General features: G+C 58.1%; 1 protein-coding gene across 1 annotated transcript; it reads left to right on the forward strand.

Annotated features, from left to right (window-relative positions):
* GRM4 (glutamate metabotropic receptor 4) lies at positions 1-27,850 on the forward strand (the record flags this gene model as incomplete). Its single annotated transcript, XM_082296327.1, has 10 exons — positions 1-519; positions 6,537-6,753; positions 13,151-13,286; positions 15,167-15,321; positions 15,745-15,885; positions 19,274-19,474; positions 20,265-20,401; positions 20,846-21,781; positions 26,308-26,554; positions 27,801-27,850. 10 exons carry the CDS (start codon positions 1-3, stop codon positions 27,848-27,850), a joined length of 2,739 nt encoding a protein of 912 aa, XP_082152453.1.

The raw sequence follows: 27,850 nt of genomic DNA on the forward strand, positions 1-27,850 counted from the left end.
ATGAGTGGGGGTCACTTTTGCATGGAGCGTTTGTCCTTCTGCCTCCTCCTGAGTGCCTGCAGCTGGGGGTGGGCGCCCGGGGGTGCCGCCAAGCCCAAAGGCCAGGGCTACCCGCACATGAACTCCATCCGCATCGACGGGGACATCACGCTCGGGGGGCTCTTCCCCGTGCACGGCCGGGGCGCCGAGGGCAAAGCCTGCGGGGAGCTGAAGAAGGAGAAGGGCATCCATCGCCTGGAGGCCATGCTCTTCGCCCTGGACCGCATCAACAACGACCCCGACCTGCTGCCCAACATCACGCTGGGCGCCCGCATCCTGGACACGTGCTCGCGGGACACGCACGCCCTGGAGCAGTCGCTGACCTTCGTGCAGGCCCTCATCGAGAAGGACAGCACCGAGGTGCGCTGTGTCAGCGGGGGGCCCCCCATCATCACCAAGCCAGAGCGGGTGGTCGGCGTCATCGGCGCCTCGGGCAGCTCCGTGTCCATCATGGTGGCCAACATCCTGCGGCTCTTCAAGGTAGGGCTCGGCCAGGTGAAGAGAACCCCTTGGCAAAACCCCCGCGGGTGCTTTGGCAGCGTTTCTCCACAAGTGTCTCTTCCTCCGCAGCTGGGGGGAGGCAGAGCCGGTGTTGTTAAAATGCTTCTCCTGCCTCCCCCACGTCCCTGGGGATCCCTTCCTCCATCCCCCTCCAGTGACGACACTCGGAGCAGGAGGACTTTTGTCTCATCTCCCCCGGCTTCGTGGAGCTGGTGCTCCCGCCCCGTGGCGGGGGCTGGATGGGGAGCTGGGCTGAGGGCGGGTTGGGTACCGGTTATGGGGGATGCTCCATCAGGGGTGTGGGTCATACCCCAAAATGTCAGGTCCCACCTGAGCCAGAGGACTGGACAGCCACAGGGCTGGAGGCAGCGATGGCTGATGGCAGGGGACAGCTGAGATTGCTCTGCTCCAGCCTGGGGGACATCAGCCAGGCTGGGGACACTTGTCCTGTGCCACCAGCCCCAGGGGTGCTCAGGCTGTGGTGGGATGAGTAGGGCTCTCCCTCCTGCTCCGTGCGAGCTGCAGGAATGCCAAGGAGTTGGCAATTCCTTTCCTCCTTGCTGTACGTTTATTTATCCCCAGCCACATCCCTGGGCTGCAGAGTGTGTGAACAAGGGCCCTTCCGCAGAAATGAGGGACAAATGTGAATATTCTGCACTTCCAGTAGCAATGGGGACCCCAGTCCCATCTCAGCCTTCTCCCAGCACCCTGAAACCCCTGTGTTCTGCAGGATTGGTGCTGTTTCCCTCTCTCTCTTCCCCCTCCCTCTTCCTCTGCCAGCCCAGCATGCTGAGAGCTGGGTGCCCTCCTGGGAGGGCTGGAAGCTGTTAGTGGAGACGGAAAAACCAGATCGCTGATGGAGTTTGATTTTGCTGGGTCCCTTTTTTTTTTTAAAAAAACGTGCTAATGTTCCAGGCGATGAGTGAGAGGGCTATTCAATAATTAAAATAATATAAATTAGAGGGAGTGGGAGGAACTTAAAAGCTATTTGCCGAGACAAAAAGATTGAATACTTGCTCTGGAGAGGAGGAGGGAGGCTGGCAGTGGGGAAGGAGGCAGAAGAGTGACAGTCAGAGGAGCTGGGGGCAAGTACAGCCTTTCTAGGTTCTTTTTTCCCCCTCACCCTTCTCCTCCAGTTTTGGTCCTTGGGCAAAGAGCTGTGACCTGTACAGGAGGATGTCACTGAGCTCAGGTGCAGCCCTGCCCCAGCTGAGCAGCCAGGCACTGGTGCTGCTGGTGGTGCATCCTGAGCCCCAGAAGTTTTAACCCAGAGCTGATCCCAGCCCAACGGGGCAGGGAGGAAATGCAGGTGGAGGATGGAGACCTCAAAATCCCTTGGGAGAGGAGAATAAGGAAAATCTTAGCCTTTTCCAGACAGCAGTGGATCCCAGTGTGGGGGTTGGTGCCCTCCTCAGAGGTCCCCAGCACAGGGACACCATTCCCATGGGACCGGGGTCTCGTCCCACCTGTCTGGGCACAGCCATTCCTGCAGCAGGCAGGGGCTGGGGGTTTGGGGGTTCTGGAGCCTCTTCCCCCCTCCACGACCCGAGTGCTGCTGCTGCTCTTTGTTACTCAAACACTGCTTTTATGGCACGGACATGCTTAAAATGAGAATAAGGCGACTTCCATTTCACGCCGCCGCTGACCTTTAAGCATGGGTGACTCTGCTCCGAGGTTCAGCAAAGCGTTGGCTGCCTCGGGCACCGGCAGCTGCCTCTGCCCATTCCTTGGGGCATGGCACTTGCTGGAGCTCTGCTCCCGCTTGGCCCCGTGTTGCCGTGTCACTCCTGTCCCCCTCGGTGCTCCCCCAGCATGGGGATGCTGGTGGAAAATGCTGGGAGCTGGAACAGGGGGACCCTCCCTGTGGGGTGTTCCAAGTGCCCTCTGAGTGCTCTGCTTCCTGAAGGGCTCAAGTGGTTCTTGGGGAGGGCTCCAGCACATCTGGGAGGGCTCCAGCATATCCAGCGAGTGGCATGGAATGAATTAGAGTCCACCAAGGCAAGGAATCCACACAAGCCCTGCAGAGCCCTGCCTGGGATGGGGGCACAGCAGCCCCCAGATTTTCCCTGTCTCTCCTGTGACCGTGTGCACAGTGGGGGTGGCTGTTCCCTGTCTCAAAATGATGCTCTCCCTGCTGTGGTCCCTTGTCCCATCCCACACTCCCTCCTGTGCACGTGTCCCTGCTCCATCCCTGCTCCGCCCCCTGCACAGCCCCCAGCCCTCCCCGCCAGGCCGGCTTTGCTTCTCTCTGCCAGGGCTTTTGTTGCTCCTGCACTACATAAATAAATAACGGGTCCTTCGTTAGCTGCCGCCTCCTAATTAAAGCTGTACATCAGTGGAACCACTTGCAGATGTGGCATCCTGTGTCCAAGCCAGTTTCATCACTCCTCGTCGCTCTGCCTGCAGAAATTCCTCTCCCCAAATCTGTGCTCCCGGCTCTGTGCGATAGCATCTCTCTGCCGTCACTGCCAGAGCGCTCTGGCACGTTCCAGCTCCTTCCCACCCCTTGCTGCTGCCTCTCCAGCCCCAGCTCTACCCACCGGCTCCTGAACCACCACGGTGGTGATGGTGCCAAGGAAACCGGGCCCTTCTCCTTCAAATGTGATCCCCAAAAAGCTGCACTGGGGGGTCTGAGGTGCGTTTTTCGCCCCCATCCATAAAGACCTGTGACAAGATGGAGCCCAAGTGCTCAGCGTGAGGTGAGCAGCCAGAGGATGGGCTTGACACGTGCCAGGCACTTCGAGGTGATTGTTTCCTCCGTGGCAGCCGCTCTCCGCAGCGCAGGGCTGTGGTACAACATGAATAATTCACCTGAGGACGGCGCTGCCCGTGCTGCAGCCGGGCACTCGGCACCTGCAGGCCCACGAGGCTGCGCTGCCTGGGGCTGGCGGGTGCAGAGCTGGGTCGGGCCCTGGTGCTGAGCCCCCCGGGCAGTGCTGAGCCCCCCGGGCAGTGCTGAGCCCCCCGGCTCGTGTCAGGGTGCCCTGAGGCTGTGGGGGCAGCGGGATGGAGCGATTCAGGACACGCGTCCCCACTTAGCGGGTGAATAACCTCCACCGAGCGGGAAGGTGGCAGCCGGCCGGGGGAGGCTCTGATTAATCCCCCGCTGCTGCCACTTCATTTCCTTGCTCTTCATTGGGCTTATTGAAACAAATTGCAGCTGCTTGGCTCCCCTGGGCTGCCCCCAGCTGTGAGGGGTCCCTGGGCACGGCTTGCTGAGGAGGCGTGGGATGGGTGGTGGCAGGTCCGGCAGGGATCATGGACAGCATCCTCCTGCACCTGCTGTGTTTCCCAGAGTTTTATCTCTGCCTTTTCCCTCTCCAAGGAGGTGCTGAGGGCAGGATCCTGGGCCTGACCCCGTGCCCAGGGAAGGGGCAGCAGGACGGGGCTGCGGCTTGTTCCATCCCGACGCCGAGTTCCGAGCAGCCCCGCTCAGCCCCTCGCTGCTCCAGGCCCTGCGGTGCTTTACGCTCTCCCTAATTAAAAGCTGCCATCCAAATGGCTCGATGATGGAAATTCTAATTAAATCAATTCCATCTTGTCGGCGAACCAGGGGTTTGCATAAGATATGCATGAAATTAATAATTATGGGGAGGGAATTAGCTGCTCCTGACCCTGTTTGTGGCATTGGGGGTCTCGGTGCAGGAGCCCCTGCTCATGGGGTGCTCCTGACCAGTGTGCCCAGCTCTGGCTTTGCAGTGGTTTTGGGGTTTTTGGTTGGTTTTTGGTTGGTTTTTGGTTCTTCCTTCCTGCCTGCTCAGGCTGATGTTGACATTGATGGTTTAAGTCTGATTTGGGATGTGCTGAAATCGCCGCCTTTGCCTAATTCTTCCCAGTCTGGGGGGATTCTGTCTCCCACCGGTGGAGAAAACACCACAGCAGCTCCTGAGCCTCATTAACGATGGGTGATAATGATGGGTACCAAATCCAGCTTTTCCAGTGCATTTGGAGTCCATTGCCCCTGGGGGAGCAGGATGAGACTCTCAACCCCCACTCCCACCATCTCTTTTACCCCAAGGGAGGTTTCCCTAGGCTGGGGGTGCTTCTGGGTGATGGTTTTTGGTTCAAAACAAGAGGAGGAAGGGGGTTTTACCCCCTGGCCCTGGGATCACTCCCCACTCTTGGTGGGACAAGGAACTCTTGGGGTGCAGGAGAGCTGGTCCCACTGATTTCTCCTCAACACAGTGTCCCAGGCTGGAGATGAGCCAGACAAGGGACCACCAGTGCCCAAAAACGCAGCTGAGATATGTTTCCAGCTCCCTCTTCCCACTGCATCCTTCTTTCTAAGAACCTTGAATTCTCTGCCTGCGTTTTGCTTTTATGTACCTAAAAGGACTTTTGTCTTTTATCTCAGAAAATAGCTGGTGCCAGGAGTTGGGCTATCAAAAAGGCAGAGGGGAGAAAAGGCAGAAGAAATCTATGAAATGGTCATTTGGGAACTGGTATTTTATTTTCACTTTCATCCAAGGCAGAGGAGCGAGAGAATAAAGCCCTTTCCTTTTGTTTATTAAAACACAGTTTCCAGCCCGTAGCCTGTGGATCAACAGGTATTTTCTGGGCTTTATTTTCCAGCTGAGGCTGGAGCAGGATGGGCAGGCCAGGGGTTAATCCCAGGCTGTCGGAGCTTGGATGGGATGGCGATGGCATGGGGAAAACTGGGAAGTCTCCATCGCCAGTGCCCTGCAGAAGAGGTTAAACCAAAACGCTCGGCAGAGGGAAAATCATTGGGAAAGGACCCTCTGGAAGGGATGGGGTGCATCCTTGCCCCCAAATCGCCTTTGATGTGGGCACTGCTGCTGCCTGTGCCCTTGTGGGCATGCTGTGGACACTGCCTCCGTCCCAAGCGCGTGTCCATCCTGCAGGGAAGAGGTGGGATTGGGCTGGAGCAGCCCCCCTGCTCCCCCCAGGGTGAGTGATTGCCAGGCGAGCGCTTCACCTGCTGAGCAGAATTTTAATGGAGTCTCATGCACCGGCTCCAGTCACAGATCCCCAACGAGCAGATCAGAGCCCCTCGGAACGGAGCACAAAGCAGATTGTCACAGGGAGTAATCCTATTTGTGCCTTGATAAAGATTCCTTCCTCTCCCTCTCCCACTCCTGCTCCATCTCTCCCTTTTTTCATCTCCTATTTCGCAGGCAGGTAGAAGGGTGGCTGCTCCTTTCCAGGGGCCTCTTAGCATTCAGGTGGAGTCGTGGGTTTATAACACCGGAATCGCATTTAATAGAGAGAGGCAGGAGTGGGAGAGGGGAAATCACAGAGAAACAAAGGAGGAACTGGGAGGTGCAGGACTGGAGGAGGGTGGAGTGGGGCCAGGAGGGTCGGGACACCCAGGAGGGTCCGTGAGGTGGCCCAGGTGCACATCTGATCCCTGGGATGCAGCTCCCCAGCCGGGCTCCCAGTGAGGTGGCTGGGGCTTATTGCAGCAGCTCAGATTCCCACAGCTGGTGGGGAGAACCCGGGCTTGATAATTTAATAAGGCTTTTCCATCTTTAAGATAAATGAGGATGTGTGGTGTGTTTTGGAGATGGAAAGTGCTGTGTAAGTGTTAAACATCGCTGATCCCGCGGTGCTAAATCATTCCAATGTGCCCAGAGAGGTGCGGCGGCTCTGGTTAATTTAAAGGGCTTATTTAGGGCTGGGGGAGGGGGGGCAGGAAGGGTTGGATCTGTCCTTCCTGGGGACGAAGCCAAAGGGAGACCCTGGCAGTGCTGGCCAGGGCAGAATTACGGCTTTTTCTGTGGTCTCTCCCACACTGGATGCTCAGAAAACCCTTCTGGGGTCCTGCTGGGTGTCCCTGAGCTGCAGGTGGTCCCCAAGCCCCGATGTCCCCTGCAGCACCCGATGGTGGCACACGCTCCACCTGCCCCATGCTCATCCTCAATTCCCACCTCCCTCTGGCCCAGAGCAGCGCTTTGGGAGCGTGGGCACGGCCGTGGGGTGGAGATCATCAACCACCTCCCTGCCCTGACGCTGTGCCTTTCCCTCCTCCACCCCAGATCCCCCAGATCAGCTACGCCTCCACGGCGCCGGACCTGAGCGACAACAGCCGCTACGACTTCTTCTCCCGCGTCGTCCCCTCGGACACTTACCAGGCCCAGGCCATGGTGGACATTGTCAAAGCCCTCAAGTGGAATTACGTCTCCACCTTGGCCTCTGAGGGCAGCTACGGTGAAAGCGGGGTGGAGGCCTTCATCCAAAAGTCCAGGGAGGATGGTGAGTGCATTTCTCCCAGGATGGGAGCAGCTGTGACAGGAGGACAAAAGGATGAGATGGAGGGATGTGTCTGGTTGGACTCCTTGAGCTGAGCTGGGATGTGGAGGAGGTGATGGATGGTGTGGTTTGGGGCATGACCCTGGAGCAATGTGGGTTTTGGGGCTGCCCAAACAAGCAGCCAAGTTTTCCAGCAAGGCTTGGGACCAGAAATCCTGGGCTGCCTCCACTCTGCAGGGCAGGCTGCTCTTGGGAAGCATCTCGAGATCCTATTCCCTGCTCCCCAGCTCTGCCGAGCTGGTCTCACCCCCTCCCTCTGTGCCTGAGCCACGGCGCTGGGTGCCTTCCAGAAGACAAGACTTTTACAAACACTCCCAGGTTTTAACAGAAAATCAAGTTGGCACCACCACGAGCTTCACCCAATTTTAGTGGAATTATCCCCCAGGGCAGGTGCTTTAATTTGTCTATGGGCTTTGGACAGGCGAAAAGTCCGTGCTCAGCAAAACTCTTTGGGAGGATTTGTCTGGAGGCAGAAAGCGTTTTGCTGACGGGAGCTCTGGGATGCTCAGGGGGGATTAGCAGCCTCGGAGGAGCAGCGCAGGAGCTTGTGGGGATCTGAACATCAACCCTGGGATGAGCGAGGAGCCCCGGGAATCGCTGCTGTGGGTGCTGCTACCACCAACTCGGAGCTGCCCCGAGACCCCAGGCAGGGGCTGGCACAGCACTGGGGTCCCTCGTGGCTCTGGCATCACCTCGGCCCCACTGCTCGGGGTGAGATGGGAGGTAAAGGGTGATTTTGAGGCAGTTAAACCCCTGCAGGGCGCAGGCTGCTGCTTATTACAGGCTTAAGTGTGTCTGAATGGCACATTAGGTTCTGGCAGAGTCGGTGGGACACTGGCCTATCTGGAGCCAGTCAAACTGCGTTATGGCCTTATAAATGGATAAAGGGAATAAAAACTTCGAGGTGACGAGCTCCTAATCAAAGCCCTATAAATAGGAGCAGCGTTAATTCCGTCTCTCTCGCGCGTGCCCTGGCACCGGAGCCGGCTGTGCTTTTAGTATGCAGAGAAACCCATCTGGGGATGCAACTTGGGAGCTGCTCTTCAGGATTTTCACTTGAAAAGCGGAATATTTTTCACGGGGCTGTGGCTTCACAAGGAGTGACGCCTGGGGATGCTCCCGAGCGGTGGCTGCAGGGGATGTGTGGAGCTGCAGGTGCAAAGGGGCTGTGCTGGGCGTGTGTAACAGCTCCTGGCACATTTGGGGAGGGGCTGGGGGATGCTCTGCTGCCCCTTCCATAGGTGCAGCCCCCCGAGGGATCTGTGGGGTGGCCGGGGGGATGCACAGGCACGATTCAAATCCACGCTGCTCCTCCACAGAGCACCAGTAAAGAGCGGTGGTTGTGACTGGAGGCCCTGCTGCGGCACGAGCTCTTCTCCTTTGAGATACCTGTGGTTCCCATGAGCTCCTCTAACCAGATGTTAATGATCTGACAGCGTAATTGCAGAGTAAAGGAGCACACACGGAGCCAAAGCGGCCGCGTGTTAATCCGGGGCTGTGGCAGTCCTGTAATTTGGGTATCCATATAACCTGGCGATTATGTGCATTAGTGATAATTTAGTTATCAAAAAGCAGATTTCCACGGTGCCTGCGGTGTGAGGACAGCCCGTGTGGTGCCAGAGGTGATGCTGCAGCCCTGACACGCTGCAGGACCATGGAGATTTGTGGGAGCTGCCTGTGCCAGCCTGAGCGTGGGGCCCTGGGTGGGTTCTGAGCTGCTCCCTGGAGCATCTCCCTTGGGAGCGAGCGTGGGGTGTCAGCCACGCTGCTCTGCCCATGGAAGTAGAGCCACAGCCGTGAATAATGGTGAGGCTGGACCAAACCCATGCTTTTTCTTTTTTTTCCCTTTATTTTATGTATTTGAACCTCCCCAGCCCTGCCAGCTGTGGTGGCAACGCCGCGCTGGAGGAAGAGCCAGGCTCAGCCCACTTCACCTCTCTGTCTTCCCCTGTGCAAAGGGCTCTGCTGGCACCAAACACCTTTTCACCAGCACAGATCCATCGGGAAGGGGTGAAGGATCTGTGCCCTCTGTGGGATATTTCTGGCTCTCAGCTGCATTTCTCCAGCAGCCTAAAGGATCCTGCTATTTGTCGCTGCTTCCAGGGGCCTCCAGCCTGTCGGGGCTGTCAGCTGAGTGAGGATCTGGCCTGTGCCAGGGGCTGGCCGGCTGTTGGTCAAGCGGTGGAGATGCCCCGTGGGGGTGTTTATGGCAGGGGAACTGCCAGGCACAGCCCCAGCCCCGTCCCCAGCCCCCCCCGCTGGCTCAGCCCTGGGGGTTCCTCACCCACCCGGCTCAGGGTGAGCAGCTCCCGCTCTCCCCACAGCGCTCTGCTTCATTTCTCATGCCAAGCCCGAGCCTTCAGAGTCGGGTTTTATTTCCATCAGGCAATAATGCTCATTGCTGTCGTTAGCAGCTCGCACTCAAGCTGTTTGCTTTCTGATGCATTATCAACTTGACCTTCAGTTTCAATTTTTAGCAGAGCCTCACGTTGAAGCTTCGCAGCGCAGTGGAAAACGGTTCTGCTTGAGGCACAAAGCGACCTCTTGACAGCGATGTGGGGAGGAAACTCGCCCTGGAGATGGGTTATTCTTGCAGCTGGGGCTGGCCCTGGGCTGCCACGACAGGCTGACCTGGGTGGCTGTTACATCTTTATTCATTTATCTTTATATCTTTATCCATATTTGCAGTCACTCTGGTGATGATGCTGTTGGCCTCTGGAGGTTGCTGGTGGCTGCACTGGTGGCTGGAGAGTCCTTGCTCACTTGAGTGCTGCTTTTTGGGTTTTAGCATTGCGGAGATGTTCAGTCTGCAAAGGATGTGTTTTCTTCAGCCATTTTTAAGGGTATTAAGTGCATTCTGCTCCCCAAACCCATCCCACTCCCCCAGAGCACCCTGCACTGGCAGTGGCTGTCACCTGGATTTCCACTGCGCGCCAAGGTGCGCAGCAGGGCCAGCATCGAGGTGTCCCTGGTGTCCCCACCTCCAGCCCCTCTGTCCAGCATCTCCCCACGCCCCTGACCCGTGGCATCATTTTGGTGGTTGGACAGACCCACCCAGGAGCCTCTGGCTCTGCGTTGTTGAGGTCTCTGCTGTCTCCAAGCTCGTGGAGATGAGGCCTGGGATGGACGTGGGTGTGACGGAGCCGGCGTGTGCCACGCGTTGTGCCGAGGGTTGGAATGTGCAGCGCTGGGTCTGTGAACAGGGGAACATTCCCAGCCCAGCGCAGGACTCCTCAGTCATGTACCTGGATCAATTTTGCTGCCGTTCCCACCCCCTCTATTGTTTCATCCTTCACTGAGTTCTCCATATTTTTAGCTAAGAGCCTGATGTATACTTGTGATGCGTTTGCTCATCCCCGTGTGACATCCCTGGCTGTCTCTTTCTGGTTCCAGCCGGGTTCATTACTCGCGGTGGCTGCACCAGGAGGTCGACCCCCAAAAAGCCACTCCCAAATCTTGAGGCAGGAGTTTTGACCGCAGCGTTTCGGTCTCACCACACTCAGGAGAGGGCGCAGATCTCTGTCCCTAATGGCTTCTCCTGTAATCAGTTGCTTCCTGGAGGCTTTGAAGTGACACAAATAACGAGTCCCGGGGCAGGGGAGCAGCCCATCACTCCCAGTTACGGCTCTGGGCTTGGGGATCTCATGGGAAGGCTGGAGTTAGGACGGGAGCTGGGAGTAGGCAGCTGCTCACGGAATGCCATCGCTGCCGGGCTGTGCAGAGCCTGATCCCTTCTCGGGGTGCCCGGGGTGGGGGAAACATCCACATCACTGTTCCCAGCACGGCTGAGCCGGGTCCCTGCTTGCTCCAAGCTCGGCAGGCGCCGGCTCTGCGGGAGCCCTGGCAGAACCCCCTGAACCCCGAGCTAATTAAGCACCGGCAATCAAGAGGGGAAGCCAGAACGGCTGCGCTCCCGTCGAGCCTTAATGGTGGAGATTAAAGCCTGCCCCGTGTTTGACAACAGGCGTTACCCCCAGCGGCACCAGGAGAGTCCCCGGCGCCCTGGCGATGCCGGGGGAGGCGAGATCCCACCGGGATGGGAGGGACAGGGCCGCGTGCCTGAGGATGGCGCAGGCAGCGTTGGAAGGGGAGGTTTGGAAGCGGGCTCAGGTTGGGTTTTTCCAGGCTGTTTCTTGCCGCGGGTGCTCTGTGTCCTGTGCCACCAGCGACGAAATGCGCGGGATCTCCTCTGAGCATCCTCGGACTGCCGGTGGGATGTTCTCCCCATCCCTGTAATTCCTGCCCCTCTTTGGTCCTTTCCCAAAGCTGGGGAGGAGAGGGGTCCCCATGTCTCACCTGCTGCCTTCTCCCAGAGTCACACTGTGTCCCAAGGCACGGAGCAGTGCTGTGCCATCCTACAGGAGCACAGAGAGTGGTCGCCTCCCCTCCATTGCCGCCACCTCCTCACTTTGATTTCTGGCTTTAGAGGAGTGCTTGGACTAAATGGATTTTTGTGCGAAGACGGTGGGAGCATCACTTGGCAAATCCCCTTTGCCTGCGGTGCTGGGGGTGTGAATAATGCAGGTGCTGAGAGACAGAGCTCCCCAAACCACACAGCTCTGCCACTGCCCCCTGACCCCCTGGACTTCTTGCTGTTCATGATTAAGTTTTCATTAATTAAGAAGACGAAAACGTTGTTAGCATCTGCTGTGGGAGCGAGGGGCTCCCCGGCCCTGCAGGCTGTCACCTGGAGGAGCCACGTTCCTCGTTAGTTTGATTTAACGGAGCAGCCCAATCACATCATGGTCATTTCTGAATTGCCATCGATTTAACCACTTTTCTTGTTTATTTATGGACCCATCTTCTTCTGCAGGAAGATGTTCCCTAGCACGAGTGCCCGGTGGCACTCACGTGCATGCCCGTGCCAGCCCCCAGCTGCCACTCGCGTGTGCCCGCTCCCGCCTGGCCGTGCCAGGGCTTTTGGAAGGCTCGCAGTGTTTGCAAACTGCTGCTTTGGTTGGATTTTCTCCATTGATTGCCATGGAAACTGTAATTAAGCTGCACGGTGGCCCCTGGCAGTGTGCTGTGACACCCCGGCCTGCCCGGGGGCTCGGTGGTGACCAGGGTGAGTGTCTCCAGGCTGGGACATTCCTGTCCTGCCGGAGCTGCCTGCTGCTGCCCTCCTCGCCTGGCTGATCTGTCTGTTTATCCAACTCCCTCCTCACCATCCATCTGGCTCCCCATATGGGAAACAAACAGCAAATTGGCCCAATTTCTTACCACAGGAAAACAAACCCCAAAAAACCCCTGGAAGGCCCCGACCAGTGGGTACGGCGTGGGGATGCTGTGCCCCCATCCCTGCAGCCTTCCCTGCCTGCTCAGCACCCAGCACATCGCCCTTCTCTTGCTTTTTGGCTGCAAGGGGCCAAATTTCCCCAGTTTTCCCTCAGCCCCACATAGGGAGCAAAGCCTCCTGGAGCCTGTCCCCACCCTGTCCTGTCCTGCTCCTCTCCAGGGCCGTGCTCTGGGAATCTCTCCCAGCCCCGGGTGGTAATTATGGCGACCTTTGCTTAGGCTGCGATCTGTTAGTGGCAGGAGGCATCAGCCGTGTCATTTACTATGCAAATTGAGACCATCAATTACATCCAGAAGGTCCCGCAATGTTTAATTTTCTCTCCCATCTCTCTCTTTATTGGCATCTGCAGAAATGCAGGAGCAGGAGGGCTCTGCCTTTGCGGAGCTGGAGGTTCGGAGCCCAGCAGTGAAGAGTGGGGGCTCTTCCAATCGCTCTTCCAATTGTCTCTTTTAATTTTAATTACCTGCTTTTGCAACGGCTCCCTGGAAAGCTGGGCTGGAACTTGGCCAGTGCCATAGGGATGGGAATAAACCCTCTGCAGGGCCTGGCTGCTCGGGGGTGAAGGGCTTGTCTGCTCTTCCCATGGGATGGTTTTGCCAGAGTTTGACCATTCCATGTGGAGAACCCTTTGCAAATCATGGGCTGGGGAGGGGCTGGTGCTTGGAACTGGCTGGAAAAATCCTCACTGAGCTGTTGGGACGGGACCCTGTGTCTGTCCTGGGGATGCTCAGAGTGTGATGTGGTGGTGGCTGAAGGTGAGAGGTACCAGAGGAGTGGGCGGGAGGCAGAGAGGAGCTGTGGAGATGCAGGGTGGGAGGGAAGGTGGTGCAGAAGGGCTGAGCAGGGGGAGAGGAGGTGTAAGGGGAGGGCTGGGGGAAGTGTCCCAGGGGGTTGGGTGGTGGCCAGGGGGTCTGGGCTGAGGAGGTGGTGAAGCGCTGGAGAGACCCCCTTTGCCTGTTGGGCTGAGGAGCCCTGGGAGAGGGGCCATCCCGGGAGGACAGGGACTCAGGGAGTGTCTCAGTGCCAGGGCTCTCTCTGCCGCAGGCGGGGTCTGCGTGGCCCAGTCCGTGAAGATCCCGAGGGAGCCCAAGCCGGGCGAGTTTGACAAGATCATCCGCCGCCTCCTGGAGACCTCCCATGCCCGCGCCGTCATCATCTTCGCCAACGAGGATGATATCAGGTGTGGAGGGGCCGGCCTGGCTGGGAGGGAGGTCTGGGCAGGGATGCACTGGGATGTGTCTGCAGTGGGGAGAGGATGCACCGTGTGGTGTGGCAGGGAATGTCTGCAGTGGGGACCCACTCAGAGTGGCCACCTGGCAAGTGGCTGCCACCCAACCATAGCCACACAGAGCTCAACAGAGGGAAAACCCACTTTCCATCGGTTTCAGAAGCCCTGGATATCACGACCCGCTGCTTCACGCCACGCAGGCGCTGCTCAGAGCTGGCCAAGGCAGGACCCAGGGGCAGCTCCAGCCCCAGCGTGGCAGAGGAACAGATCTAGGGGACATTTCAGAGACCTTTTGGGGACCTCCCCAGCACTCTGTGCCCAGCAGGGCTGGGGACGTGGCCACACTTGAGGGTGATGAGCTGCTCTGCAGGCAAAGCAGCGGCTGCGGCTCCGTTGTTTATGGAGCAGAATGATTCACATGGAGCTACCCCTGATTTCCTAAGTGTCTAATTTATTAATCAGCAAACATTATGTAAATGTGGGTAAACTGCAAGTTTAAATCAGTTTACATCAGATGTGCAAAGTCTCCCAGTTTCTTTTTTCCTTCCTTAATAGAAATGTCTGTGGAGCTGACATCAGGCGGGGGTGAGAGGGAAAAGGGATTTGCCTTGCAGGATAAATGGCAGGTCTCGTTATCAGGGCTCTGGAAACATTTACCCATCCAAATGGGATTGCAGCTCTGGGCAGTGGGGTTCTGCAGCATCTGGCTTTAGCTCTCCATGATCCCCACCCTTGTGCCAGCTTGGATTGTGGAGCCTGGAAGATGGGAAGGACGGACTGGGAAGGTTGTAGCTGGAATTCTTGCCTGACTCAGAGTGGATTTAAATCACTGATCCCACAGGAATGTCCTGGGGTTGCCCTGGGGAGATCCTGCCCCACACAGGGACCAGGGGCAGCTGGAGGTGCTGCTCGTCACAGAGTGGCACCCGGGCTGTGACTGTCCTAGGGAGGGACGTGCCCGGAGCCCAGGGCAGCCCAGGATGAGCACGGAGCAGCCTGCACGGCTCCCACTGCACGCCTGCCTCTTCCCATCTCGTCTGCACTCTCTGCTGGATTTCTATGGGTTTTTTTCCCTTATTACACGTTTCAAACACCATCTGGACTTGAAATGATCAGCTCCGACGCGGGGGGTGAGTCACAACCTGCCTCCGCTCGGCACAGGGAGACGGAGCTGCCCTGGGCCCCGCTTCCACATGGCTGGGGACCCACAGGAGCCCCCGAGGGGACACTGAGCCCTGGGAGACAGAGCCCGGAGGGTCAGATCCGGGAATGCTCCGTTCCCATCCTCCCACTGAGTTTCTGACCTGGCTGGCGCTGGAGGAGCGCGCAGGCGTGTCAGTGTCTGGCACCATGAGGGATGCTCAGCAGGACCGATGGCATCTCCGCTCCCAGCCACTGCTCAGCTGCCCAGTTGAGCCCAGAAGAGCCCAGTTTAGCTCCATGCTGGGCGCTGGCAGCACTGGCTGCTCCTCTGCTGGGGCTGGCCATGCTGGGAGCACGTGCTCTCCACGCTGCTGCTTTCCCTGCCTGCTGCAGCATAACCTGATTCTTTTTTCCTTTCTTAATGTTGGGTAATTAAGGGGAAATTCAATTACCAGTCAGCAAATATGCAAATGAAGTGGGAGAAGCAGCCTGGGTGCCTGGGCTGGGAGGACAGAGGGTGCGGGAGCTGAGTGGCACCTCTGGATTTTGTGTGTCCGTGTACACCAGGCTGTGCCTCGTCCCAAACTTGTGCCTGGAGCAGGAGATGCCACCAGCACTGTGCCAGCATCCCCACTTCCCTGGGCCAGACACGGAGTTGGTGGCTCAGCTCCTGCTGCTTCTCTCCACAGAAGGGTGCTGGAGGCAGCCAAGAGAGCGAACCAGACAGGGCACTTCATCTGGATGGGCTCGGACAGCTGGGGCTCCAAAATTGCTCCAGTCCTGCACCTGGAGGAGGTGGCCGAGGGCTCTGTCACCATCTTGCCCAAGCGGGTCTCAGTCAGAGGTATGGGCTGTGCTTCGTGGGTCCCCTCAGCTCTCCCTCCTTAACTGCAGGTTTTGGCTGTGAAACCATCGTGGAACCACAGAATGGTTTGGGTTGGAAGCGTTTTGAAGGGTTTCCTGATTTGCCCACCAGTTACCTCCTTATTTTCCCCATGCCATGTTTTCCCTACTCTCCCTTTGTCGCCACTGTACCTGGAGAGGCATTTCCTGTTGCCCTCAAAGTCCCAGGAAGTCTCTGCTTTGCAGATCATCTTCCCTGAATGTATTTTCCACTCGCAGCTCTGCCCAAGTGGCACTTTGGACCCAATCCCACCACACTGATGTGTCCCCATCGCTCCCAGACCTCCCTTCCCCTCTGCCTGGGGAGTTTGGGAATGTGTGATGCCTCTGATTTATCCCCTCCATCCACTTTCTGCCCGGGCAGGTTTCGACCGCTACTTCTCCAGCAGGACCCTGGACAACAACCGCCGGAACATCTGGTTTGCTGAGTTCTGGGAGGAGAATTTCCACTGCAAGCTGAGCCGGCACGCGCTCAGGAAGGGCAGCAGCATCAAGAAATGCACCAGTAAGAGCTGGGGGGCTGCTGTGGGAGGGTGGGAGCTCATGGTGGGGTGTGGTTCTGGTTGTGACCGTGGGGTTTTTGCCTGGTGAGGATCCTGTCAGAGCTCAATTCCTGGCTCCTGACTCCTTCCTCAAGCCCCACTGTGCATTTTGAGTCATTTCCAGCCAAAAGAGGCTTTAGGGACGAGTGCAGTAAACAAGGCAGCCGGGGATCTGTCTTGCTGACAGCGCTGCTGTCAGGTGATGGTTGGAGGCTCGGGGAGGTGACATGTTTACTGAGAGATGGGAGAGATTTACTGCCTGCCTGGCACCGGCTGAAGACAGATAAGGGCGCCGTGGCTCGTGGGCTGCGACGTGGCAGGACTTGGGGACATTGGCGCGTCCCTTCATCCCCTTGGGAGGGATGTCTTTTGAAGCCATCGTGTGCCGTCAGGCAGAGGGACCTGGCTGTGCCTGGGAAGTTGGATGGTGAAGGTTTTACTTTTCCCCTGCTTTCGCCACTGAGGATGAGCGGGATGGTGCTTCCACATCCCTGTCCTTGCAGGCATTCCCCAAAGGTTCAGCTGGTGATCTGGGTGGTGCTTCCACGTCCTCGACCTTGCAGGCATTCCCCAAAGGTTCAGCTGGTGATCTGGGTGGGTGTGAGCTGGGCAAGTAGCAAGGGCATGCCAGGAAACTGGCCCATGGCCACGGCCTTGGGTAGCCAAGAGCTCCTCATCCTTCCCGAGAGCCTCACAGAGCCCTTGACACCAGGAGATGCATGAGCAGGTCCTGTGAGCGCTGATCTCCTCATCTCGACCATGATGTAGCTTTTAAACAGGTGATATTTCAGGGCCGAGGTGTCAGTGGAAGCAGCTGAAACTACGACGTGGCAAATGTCTGAGGAGCTGTCTTTAAATCATCGGAATTTGGCAGCAAATAAACCATCTCCCGAGTGATTGCTTGGCAGATAGAGCAGGGAACTAACACCTGGTGAAGCAAATCACCTGCCCCTGCAGATCCACGAGCTCCTGCCTTGCAGGGCTGATGCAAATGCCCAGCTTGGGGCTGTTTTCCTCAGGTTTGGGTAGAACCCAACATGCCCAAGAAATGCCGGCTTGGCTTGTTTATTCCACCCCAAAAACCAAAGCAAAGGATCCCACCCTGACCCGGACAGCTCCTGGCTCCCGTTCCTGGATGGGAGGGCTGGGAAGAAGGCGAGGGCTGAGCTGATGGAACTCCTGGTGGCAGCTGCTTGTGTTACCCCTGGGAGCAGCCCTAGCACCCACCAGCTGTTTGCCACGAGCATCCCATGTGAAGGGACTGTCTCTGCTCCCAGATGGGCTCACCCAGCCCAAAAACATGGCCAGAGGTGCTGGGTGCTGCCACCAGCACCCACAAGATTTGGAGATTCTCCATCCCCAGCTCCCCACGGATGTGCTGAGAGAGATTTTGATTAACTCCTGCCAGAAGCCGGGCCTGGTGGTGTGCTGGGAATTGATGCTGATCCCGTCTCACCCGCCGCTGGGGAAGAGCTGTGTCCCTCCTCCGAGGGGGCTGCCGAGCCTCGTCACGCTCTTGAAAATTAATTACCAGCCCTGTAGAACGATGCACGACCCTGCTATTATAATCAGCAGGTCACCTCCCTTCCCTGGCCCTCATCTATTGGAGCTTGGCAGAGATTTATTGTCTCCAGGTTGGGAACAAGCCTCAGCTGTCTGCTCCACATTGCCCCTCTGTGCACCGGCCTAATTCCCGTCTGGAAAAAAGCAGCTGGGGCCTGGGGCAAGGTGCTGACAGACAGAGGGACAGCCCCCACAGATGTCTCCTTATCTGCACTGCTCAGCCTTGGCATAGGGATGAAAATCCAGCCCCCACAGCCTGTGCCATTGCGGCGGGTTGGATTTTGGGATGCGTGCAGGATTGAGGTGGCTGCTGGGAAGCTGAGGAGCTGTGAGGGACCAGCCCTGGGTCCTGTGTGTCCCCTGGGCAGGACAGTGCTGTGGATGGTGGCAGGGCTGTGACATCCCCATGGGCTCAGCTCCCCTGGACAGTCTATTACAGCTCCTCTTTTAATGGGTAATTATCTTGACAAGACAGAGTGGCCTGTCTGCGCCTTCGGACATGAATATGGGGAAGGGCCTGAAGTTGAGGGAGAAGATTAATGGCTCCTGTCAATAATGTGGAAGGAGGGATCACCTGCCGGGCTTTGCATGAGTAATCTCCACATTCCAAAAGCGTTTTTATAACTTTGAAGGACGGGCTATGAATTCACCTCTCCGATATCATCTTTTCCTGTCGGTCAGTTTGTTATCAATTCGCTTTAGTGTCATGTCAGTGGCACAGGTGCCAGCACAGGGACCTCCAGCGTGGCTCATGGGGCCATCCCCTCTCACTGGGGCTTCATCTCACTCTCCCACAGCAGGGAAGGAAGGGATCAGCACCTGGTGCTGGTGCTTGGTCTCCTGCTGTCCCTGTGAATCCCATCTCGCATCAGGGCGCGTCCCTGCGTGGTGGAGCCGGAGTTAGTTTTGGGCACCCTGGCGTGGCTTTCTAGGATGTGCCGCCTCTCCAGAGGAGGGAGGTGGTGCCCTCGGCTCCCTGACAAATCCTCCTTCCTGTTGGTGGCCTGGCAGGATGCCCGGCCATGCCTTGGGGGCGGGGATGGAGGGGCAGAGGCTGGGGCTCTCTGTAGCAGCAGTGCCCCTTGGGAGACGCTCTCTTAGCCATAATTAACAGTGTGCTGCGTTAATCGGTGTCTACTGCTAAGTCATTAACATGTTTCTGATCCCATTAAGATGGGGTTATGATGGGGGGAAGACAGTTGTCACTGGTAATTGCCAGATCCTTGCAGGATCCTGCCAGCCGGGGAGGCTGTGGGGTCAGCGAGGCACGAGGGTGGCAGGAGGTGATGAGGGGAGCAGGGTGACAGGAGGCTTTGGGAGGGAGATGGGGGACAGGCAGCCAGTGATGGATGCTGCCTGGGCGGTCCTTGATGCCACTGGTAGAGCCTGAGCTGGTGGAAACTCCTGGGAGATGAAGGAGGGCTGCAGCACACAGGGGTGAGGGTGGGACGTTGGTCACAGCCCAGTCTGTGTCCTGCCGGGGGACCTGGGAGTTCGGGATGTCCCATGGCACTGGGACGTGACATCCTGAGGGCTCTTGGGAACACAGCAGGGTGCCAGCACCCACATTTTCAGAACCATGTGACAGGGAGTTTGCTTGGGTATTCCCCAGGGAATGTTCCTTGACTGCATGTGCCCTGGGTGTGCAGGTTTGGGAATGAGGTTGGAATTTCCAGCTGCTCCAGTCCAGGGTGAGCTCGTTTGCGAGGATTTGGGTGCAGCAGACACATCCTGGGGGGGGCATGGCTGGGGCACAGGAGATGGAGCCCCCTTCCCCTGTCCCTGCAGACTGGGAGCGGATCGGCCAGGACTCCTCGTACGAGCAGGAGGGGAAGGTGCAGTTCGTCATCGACGCCGTCTACGCCATGGGACACGCCCTGCACAACATGCACAAGAACCTGTGCCCCGGCAAGGTGGGGCTGTGCCCCCGCATGGACCCGGTGGACGGCGTGGAGCTGCTCAAGTACATCCGCAACGTCAACTTCTCAGGTGTGCCATCCCCCCGCGGCGCTGGCAGGAGCGGCCCTGGGCGTCTCTGCTTGTCCCCCATTGCTCTGGTTGTCCCCAGTGTGGGTCACGGAGCAGCACCCATGGTTTATTTGTGGTACAATTTGGCAGCTGCTGCACTGCAAGTGCAGCATGGAGAGAGGGCAGCAGATCAGCAGGTGAGGAAGGTCTGAGCTTCCACATCTCCTGGGAGCCTTTGGAGCGTAATCCGGCAGCAATGCTGCCCTCAGCCTGCCCTCACCTGCTGCCCTGCCCTCACCTGCTGCCCTGCCCTCACCCTGCCCTCACCTGCTGCCCTGCCCTCACCCTGCCATCCTGCCCTCACCCTGCCTTCACCTGCTGCCCTGCCCAGCCTCTCCCCCTGCCAGCTCCTCCCTCCCAGCTGGCAGAGGTCCCACTGCCTCCTGCTGCTCTGCTCTTGTCTGTCTCAGATCTCCTCTGGAAGCACATCTTTTCCTCTGCTCTGTCTCCTTAATAAACATTTTCTGTCTGGCCCCCTTATTATTTCTATTTATCTCCACCCTCTGATCTCCTCCACAGTGCCTCTTTTATTTATTTCCCCCCTCTTGCTTGATTCTTCTCTTCCTTCCTTTCCTTAGTGTTTATCTGCAGAGTTCACTTGATTTAACTTTTAAAGCTCCTTTTCCCCCTTTCTTAAAAGAAGCAGCAAGGGGGGAGCATCAAACCAGAGCCCCCTTGGACCCCATCAGCAGGGTGGGGGTGCTGGGGGTGCTGTGGGTGCTGTGGGTGCCAAGCTCCCCCTTTCCCGCAGGCATTGCTGGAACTCCTGTGACATTCAATGAGAACGGAGATGCTCCAGGGCGTTACGACATCTACCAGTACCAGATCAGGAACTCCACCCCTGAGTACAAAGTCATCGGGCAGTGGACAGACCATCTGCACCTCAAGGTAACGCTGTGGTCCAAGGGGAAGGTCCTGCCGGTTTCTCACCACGTAGAGTCTGGGAGCCCCTGGCTGCAAAGCCAGGCAGCCAAAGGTGGTGGGGGCAGAGGGGAAGGTGTCCCCAGGTACGCACTTGTGCTTCGGCACGTGTGACCACACCCCAGGGATGCGGGTATGGGACAGGAAAGAGGAGCCAGACCGCAGCAGATGGGGTTTCCTCAGGGAAGGAGGGGCTTCATTTTGGGTTCCTGGTGTTGAATCTTCGCAAAAGGCCAATGGAGAGCTTCACCACCTCCTTGCCCCCATGCCAGGTTGGGCTGGGACCCTTTGTGGGATGTGCTGATGGGGTGAGGGTCCAGATCCGGTCAGGGCAGGGCATCCCCTGTGCCCAGGCGTGCCTGGCAGGTGCCCAGTGTGCCCTCAGCAGGGCTGGTGCTGTCTCCCCTGCAGGTGGAGAATATGCTGTGGCCAGGGGGTGGGAGCCAGCAGCCCAGCTCCATCTGCAGCCTGCCCTGCAAGCCGGGCGAGAGGAAGAAGCTGGTGAAGGGCATCCCCTGCTGCTGGCACTGCGAGCGCTGCGACGGCTACCAGTACCAGCTGGATGAGTTCCACTGCAAGCGCTGCCACTTCAACGAGCGGCCCAACGAGAACCACACCAGCTGCACGCCCATCCCCATCATCAAGCTGGAGTGGAGCTCACCCTGGGCTGTGGTGCCCGTGTTCATCGCCATCGTGGGCATCATCGCCACCCTGTTCGTGGTGATCACCTTCGTGCGCTACAACGACACGCCCATCGTCAAGGCGTCGGGGCGGGAGCTCAGCTACGTCCTGCTCACGGGCATCTTCCTCTGCTACGCCACCACCTTCCTGATGATCGCCGAGCCCGACCTGAGCACCTGCTCCCTGCGGCGCATCTTCCTGGGGCTGGGCATGAGCATCAGCTACGCCGCGCTGCTCACCAAGACCAACCGCATCTACCGCATCTTCGAGCAGGGCAAGAAGTCGGTGAGCGCCCCGCGCTTCATCAGCCCCGCGTCGCAGCTGGTCATCACCTTCAGCCTCATCTCGCTGCAGCTCGTCGGCGTCTGCATCTGGTTCATCGTGGACCCGTCCCACTCTGTCATTGACTACGAGGACCAGCGGACTACAAACCCCCACTTTGCCCGGGGCATCCTTAAATGTGACATTTCGGACCTGTCCCTCATCTGTTTGCTCGGGTACAGCATGCTCCTCATGGTCACCTGCACTGTGTACGCCATTAAGACCCGCGGGGTCCCGGAGACCTTTAACGAAGCCAAACCCATCGGGTTCACCATGTACACGACTTGCATTGTATGGTTAGCCTTCATCCCGATATTTTTTGGGACGTCGCAGTCGGCGGAAAAGGTAAGGGAGGAGGGGAGAGGCCTGGCTGGTGTCCAGTGTGCAGGGCTGGCAGAGGCTGTGGTGTCTTGAGCAAGAGGAGTCCTTCCCTGCGGCCTGGCCAGCTTGGGAACTGGGGTGGGAAGTTTCTCGTGCTCTGTTGGCCCTGCTGCCCCTCGCCGATGGGGGCAGTGAGCAGCACAGGCTGCTGCTGGGCGGCTGATGGAGGGTGAACCCCCAGGGCAGGTCCCCGGTGTCATGAGCACAATTTCTACACAGAAAGGAACCCAGTGCTGCCCAGCCAGCTCCTGTTCCCAGTGCAGAGTTCCCATGGGACCGAGGCCAGCCTGGATGAGGCTCTGTGCTCAAGTGCGAGGGATTAAGAACAAAGAATAAAAATCTCATGAATGAGACCCAAATCCCTCTGCCTGCCAGCCAAAACAGGAATCATCACGTTTCTGTCAAACGCAAACAGCTCCCGCCTGCCAGCCCAGCGCTGCTCTGATGAACAAACCTTGGAGCTGCTGTTCCTTGGAAATCCCCGGGTGTCCCAGGGCCCGGATCCCTCTCTGGACCCCACGGGTGTGTCCCCATGCTGCTGACACCATGGCTTTAGGACACACCTGTTGCAAAGGTTTGCTGAGGGAGCTTTTGCTGTGGACACCTGAGTTAGTTGTGTCCTGGAGAGTCTCTTGTCAGAGCATCCATCCCTCGAGGAGGCCGAGTCCACCCAGCCACCTCTGACCTTGGCCCAGCCAAAAAGTCCCACCAGGCCTTCGCTGGCTGCAAGTGTGAAGGAGAATTAAAGGAAATAAATGGAGACTTTTGCAGCATTTCCATTTTGATGAGATGGCAGGGGAGATACTAACAAGAAAGCAGATTTTTTAAGAAATTATTGCAAAACAAAAGCTCCCTGAAAGCCTCCTTAATGTGCTTGGCATACTGTGGGTAATAAAGATGGAAATGATAATGATTGTAGATTATGCGCAAGGTTGCTCACCTCTTCACTGCAGCTTGTCACGGGATAATTTAAGGCTGCTGAACGCTGCCTGTCAGGCAGCAGCTCCACAATAGGCTGTGCCTCTCGTTGGGGGTTGTGATGCACAGGCCTGCTCTGTTATTAGGCTGCTAACAAGCTGATTAGAGGCGGAAAAAGTGATGTTCCCAACTCCCCTCGGACACGGAGCTCTGTCTCACAGCCCGGCCCTGCCTTGAGCCTGCTGAGCCAACCGTGGCGGGGCTTTGGGATTGCAGCTTGGAGTTCTGCTGGGCCGGTGTGGGAATGGGCTTTGAGTGTCCCTGGGCCAAGGAGTGGACTCTGAGTATCCCCAGGCTGTGTCCAAGGGGTGATGGATGCACTCAGAGGAGGCTGAAGGGAATGGGTGCTCGGGGCCGCCGTGCTGCTGCTTTAGCTCCTGGTTTGTAGTCCTGGGGTGGAAAAGGTCAAAAAGGAGTCCTGGCAGAGAGGGTCTGGCTCTGAGCATGTCCTTGGGGGGACAACTGGGGGCACTGGCACTGGCATCACCCACGTGGTGCCTGGTGGGGCACCCCCAGCTCACTGTGGGGAGGGGATCCCATCACCTTAACCCCATCACTGCTGGGACTGAGGGCCCGTTGGGCTCCGTGGAGCATCTGCACACTTGGGAAAAGAAAATCCAGGAGCATTGTCTGGGCTGTTCTCCCATGGCTGGAGTCCCAAGGATGCCACGGGGCAGACCCACACCCCTGGACCCCTGGCACCTCTGCCCCAACCCCACCTGGGGCTGCAGGGCCGCAGCCAAGGCTGCCTCGTGGTCTGGAGGAGTTGGATGATGATCCCGGTTTTTACTTTAATTTGCTTTGCCTCGTGCCCAGAACTTTACATGGAGGTGGCATATTATTGTAACAAGTCCCCCAAGCCTTTTCTGGAAAGAACCTCTTATCCCTGCCGATCCCGGCGGATTACAGAAATAGCAAAAACAGAGGATCTAAAGAAAGAGACAATTTCCTGCGCTGATAAGGCGGCAGCGGAACAGTGGAGTCATTGTCTGCTTCCCTGTTTATCAATTCGCTTTCAGCCAAGGAAAAGAGGGAGAGGGAAAGAGTGACAGGGACTGTCCAGTGGTGTTCAGTGAGCTGGAGGAGGGCTGAGCAGGTTTGTCCTTTCCCAGCACCCACCATGATGCAAAAACCCCTTGTAGCGGAGCCAGGAGTAGATTTAGAGTGGGGGCAGCTTCCAATTAATGCCGAGATTTGCTGTGGGGCAGGCACAAGCCTGGGCTGTGCCTCAAGCCTGAGCTGCTCCCCGGGCAGGACGGGCTCACCCAGCCCTGGGCAAGGCTGAGCCCAGCGCTGGCTTTGGGGGCCTGCGTGGGGTCATTTTGGGTTACTGCTGTCCCTCAGCGTCATCGCCCTGAGCCAGGTCTGGCTGTGCTCTTTGATCCAGCCCACGAGGCAGCGGGAGCTGGAAGTTCCTCAATAAGCACAGCTCACACCTCCCGGGGCTCCAGAGGAAGCTCCAGTGTCGTTAGTGGAGGGGCCAAGCGGGGTGCTGGGCTGGAAGCCAATTAAGAGAGTAGGAAGTGAAACTGTGAGAAATGGTCATTCTTTGCAGTGGCAAAAGGTTAACTGAGCAGACTCTGCACGCCTGTGTGGAGGCTCCAGGCTTAAAATATTCCTGTCTGAGCTGGCGAGGGGTTTGCTGCAGCGAGACACGGCTGCGGAGGCTGGAGTGGGCAGGAGAACGGTTCCTGGCAAACGCAGCATCGGGGGGAAGGTCGCCACAGCGGCCCTGTGAGACCCCAAAAGTGCTGCAGGAGGTAGAGAGTGGGGTGGGGAGCTGGGGCTGGTGGCAGCGGGGTCTCAGCACAAGGGAGTCCCTGGCAGCACTGGGAGAACCAGCCCAGGAGTGAGGGGGGAGCGCGCACGGAGACGTCTGAGCTCAGCTCAGCTCAGCTCAGCTCAGCTGCTCCCTCCCTCCTTGCTGAAACGCCTCCGAGCCCCAAAGCACGGGGAGGGGGAGCCACTGCCGAGGCACAAAATATGGAAATTGCTGGGTTGGCAAGTGAGGCTCCTTGGGAGGGCAGGGAGCCAGGGAGATGAGGGGTGCTGAGCTCAGCCGTGCCCCACCGGGATCACTCGTGCTGGGCACAGTTGTGCTGGTTCCCAGGCAGGGCTTGGGGGGTGCCTGGAGTTGGGGTCCCAGTGTTTCCTTCATTCCTGGCCGGTCCAGGACAGCCGTGGTAGAGGCTGGAGAGTTGGAGTGGCAAAAAAGAAAAAAAGGAAGAAATAAAAAAGCACACATATTCTGGCACAGAGATGTGTTTTGACTTCTCTTGATGAAATGACATTTTTATTTCCAAAAACTGCTTAGAGAGAGAAGGTGGAACAAACAAACTGGCGCGTGTGACAGCAGGAGGTTTTATTCTGGGGACAAACCAAAGTTTTTCAGTTGACTCAGAGCAAGCTCGGTGGCATTTTCCCTTCGGGGCTGAGTCGGAGCGCTCTGGGCCAGGTGCTGGTTGGCTTTGCAGGATCACAGGTGGGACCTGCGGGTCCTGGGGGAGTTCTGGAGCAGCTGTGTCCCACCAGCTCTCACTCTTGGGATGAGCTGCCTCCCAGGGAGCCATGCAGAGCCTCTGCCTCAGCGTGTGCCCTGCATTGCCTTTTCACTTCAGAAACCCTCAGGTGAAGCCTCCGGGGACACGGGGACCCCGAGCTTCCCCGGCTCCTCAGGGTCCTGCCTCCTCACAGGGCGTTAAATCCCACCTGTGAAACACCTGCAGGGGAATTGCTGGGCATTGAGTCACCGGTGAAGTTCAGGAAATGCTTTAAGGCTCCTTGCAAAGCCTCGTCAGTGACCTGCAAAGCAGGAGTGTGCAAAGGCACCTGGAGAACCAGAGCCCCCTCCCTGCCCAGCCCCAGAGCCCCAGCACATGGACAGCCTGCTGGAGAAGGGGATGCTGCAGAGGAAGGAACCAGATGCTGGCAGAGCAGGGATGCCCACGGAGCAGGGACTTGCCCTCCCGGCCTCCCTGAGAGGTGGGACACACAGAGGGAGGGGGTCCCTGCCTGCAGTTGCCACCTGCTTCAGATGCCCTGGCTTGAGAAGAGCCTGCCAACTGCTCTCCATAGGAAAATGGATTATTCTACAGTCAGATTAATGGGCTTTCATTTTGCAAAACATCTGTCACTGTTAGTCCTGGACAGCGAGCGTGAAATTAGTTTTGACTGCAAAAAGGCAGCGTCGGTGTGTAATATGTGACTTACATGACAAGAGCCCAGGAGTCAGATGGGGAATGGGAATTACCTGTTGAAGGGAGAAGGGGAGTGGGGTGTGCCCTGGGATTGGGTGTCCTTGCTGTGCCCAGCACCAGCCTTGCAGCTCCCACCCTGAGGCTGGTGGAGCATCAAACCTCACGTTTAACACCCAGCACTGCCGACATTCCAGCCCTGCCTCCCCACTCCATTCGCTTAACCCCAGCTTCCCCTCCTTTCCCTGTTTCTTCCTTTCCCTTCTGGATCCCGCAGCGGCTTGGGGGGATCTCAGCTGGTGGCCTTGTGTCTTGCAGATGTACATCCAGACCACGACGCTCACCATCTCGGTGAGTCTGAGTGCCTCGGTGTCCCTGGGCATGCTCTACATGCCCAAGGTGTACATCATCCTCTTCCACCCGGAGCAGAACGTCCCCAAGCGCAAGCGGAGCCTCAAGGCGGTGGTGACAGCGGCCACCATGTCCAACAAGTTCTCTCAGAAGGGAGGGTTCCGCCCCAACGGAGAGGCCAAGTCGGAGCTCTGCGAAAACCTGGAAACGCAAGGTGAGGTGGCTCCTGCAGGAGCTCGCAGCGGGGTCCTCTGAGGATCGTAAATGCCAGAAACGGGGAGAGCTGAGCTCCATCTGCACATCCCTGACTCCAGAGTGTCCCACGGGGCTGGGGGAGCTCGGAGTGAGCAGGGCTGGCAACTCCTGTTGTGCCTAGGCAGGGAACGGGCACGGCAGCAGCGCCGGGGGCGGGAGGCGCAGGGGGACGTCAGCGCAGCACCGAGGGGACATTTTTCACTCTGTCACTGCCGGGTCACGTATCCTTAAATAAACAACAGAATAAATAATTCACAGGGCTTTGATACGGGCAGATCAGCTACGAAAACATCACAGCTAACAAATAGCTCTGTCAGCTCCAATTCCTTCTGCTCTATCTAATTGTTATCTGGGAGCACCGGTTGGAAACCTGCAGCAAGGGCTCCGTGGGGACACGTTTGTGCTGCTCAGGGTGTCCCAAGCTGTGCCATCTGTGCCAGCACTTGCCTGTGCCCTTGGCCGAAGGGTGTCCCTGTGCCTGCTGACCCTGTGGTGCCTGGGGACCTCGTGGGGGTCTCAGCAGAGCATTGTCCCCACCGAGGGCAGCGGCACAGCTCTGCAGAGAGTGGGAGGGTTCGTGGCTCTGTGGCTTTGGCTGTGCCCCCCCAGTGCCACTCTGGGATGTGTGGTGGCTTTGGGGCCATCGCTGCCTCCTCTCCTGGTGTGTCGGAGGGCTGGGGAAGCTGGGGGGTGGCAGCAGGGTTGTGTTCCTGTGGCACCCCCTGGATGAGGGGGCAGCCAGGCTGGTTAGTTTTGTGCCCTGCTGGTCTGCTCCCAGCTGCCGTGGAGAGGTGGCCAGGGGTGTGGGACGCCCAGCTGGGACCCCAAATCGTGCTCTGGGAGGGCTGGCTGGGACAAGCTGAGATTTGGGAAAGGGCAGCACCCGTGGGTCTGTCTGTGGGAGGTTGCTGAGGGAAGCGGGTGGGAGGCTGAGACCCCATTCCCATCCCGGGGTCTCATGGCATGTCCTGGGGGCTCTCTTTGGGATGAACCATCCTTAGAGAGCCCCCACAGCTGCTGTGGGGCTCAGCTCCTCTGCCACAGCTCAGGGAGGGATCCCATGTGCCAGCACTGTCCAGATCCACGAGCAAACCCTGTCACATCCCTGCTGGCACCTCCTGGGCAGGTCAGGGGGGTGGGACAGGAGCCAGGGGGGGAAGGTGGCCTCTGCTGATGATCCACGTGAGCTCTGTGTCTCCTTCCAGCACTGGCCACCAAGCAGACCTACGTCAGCTACAGCAACCACGCCATTTAG

Source organism: Coloeus monedula (assembly GCF_965178545.1).
Source record: "Coloeus monedula genome assembly, chromosome: 23".
In the NCBI taxonomy this organism is placed as follows: Eukaryota; Metazoa; Chordata; class Aves; order Passeriformes; family Corvidae; genus Coloeus; species Coloeus monedula.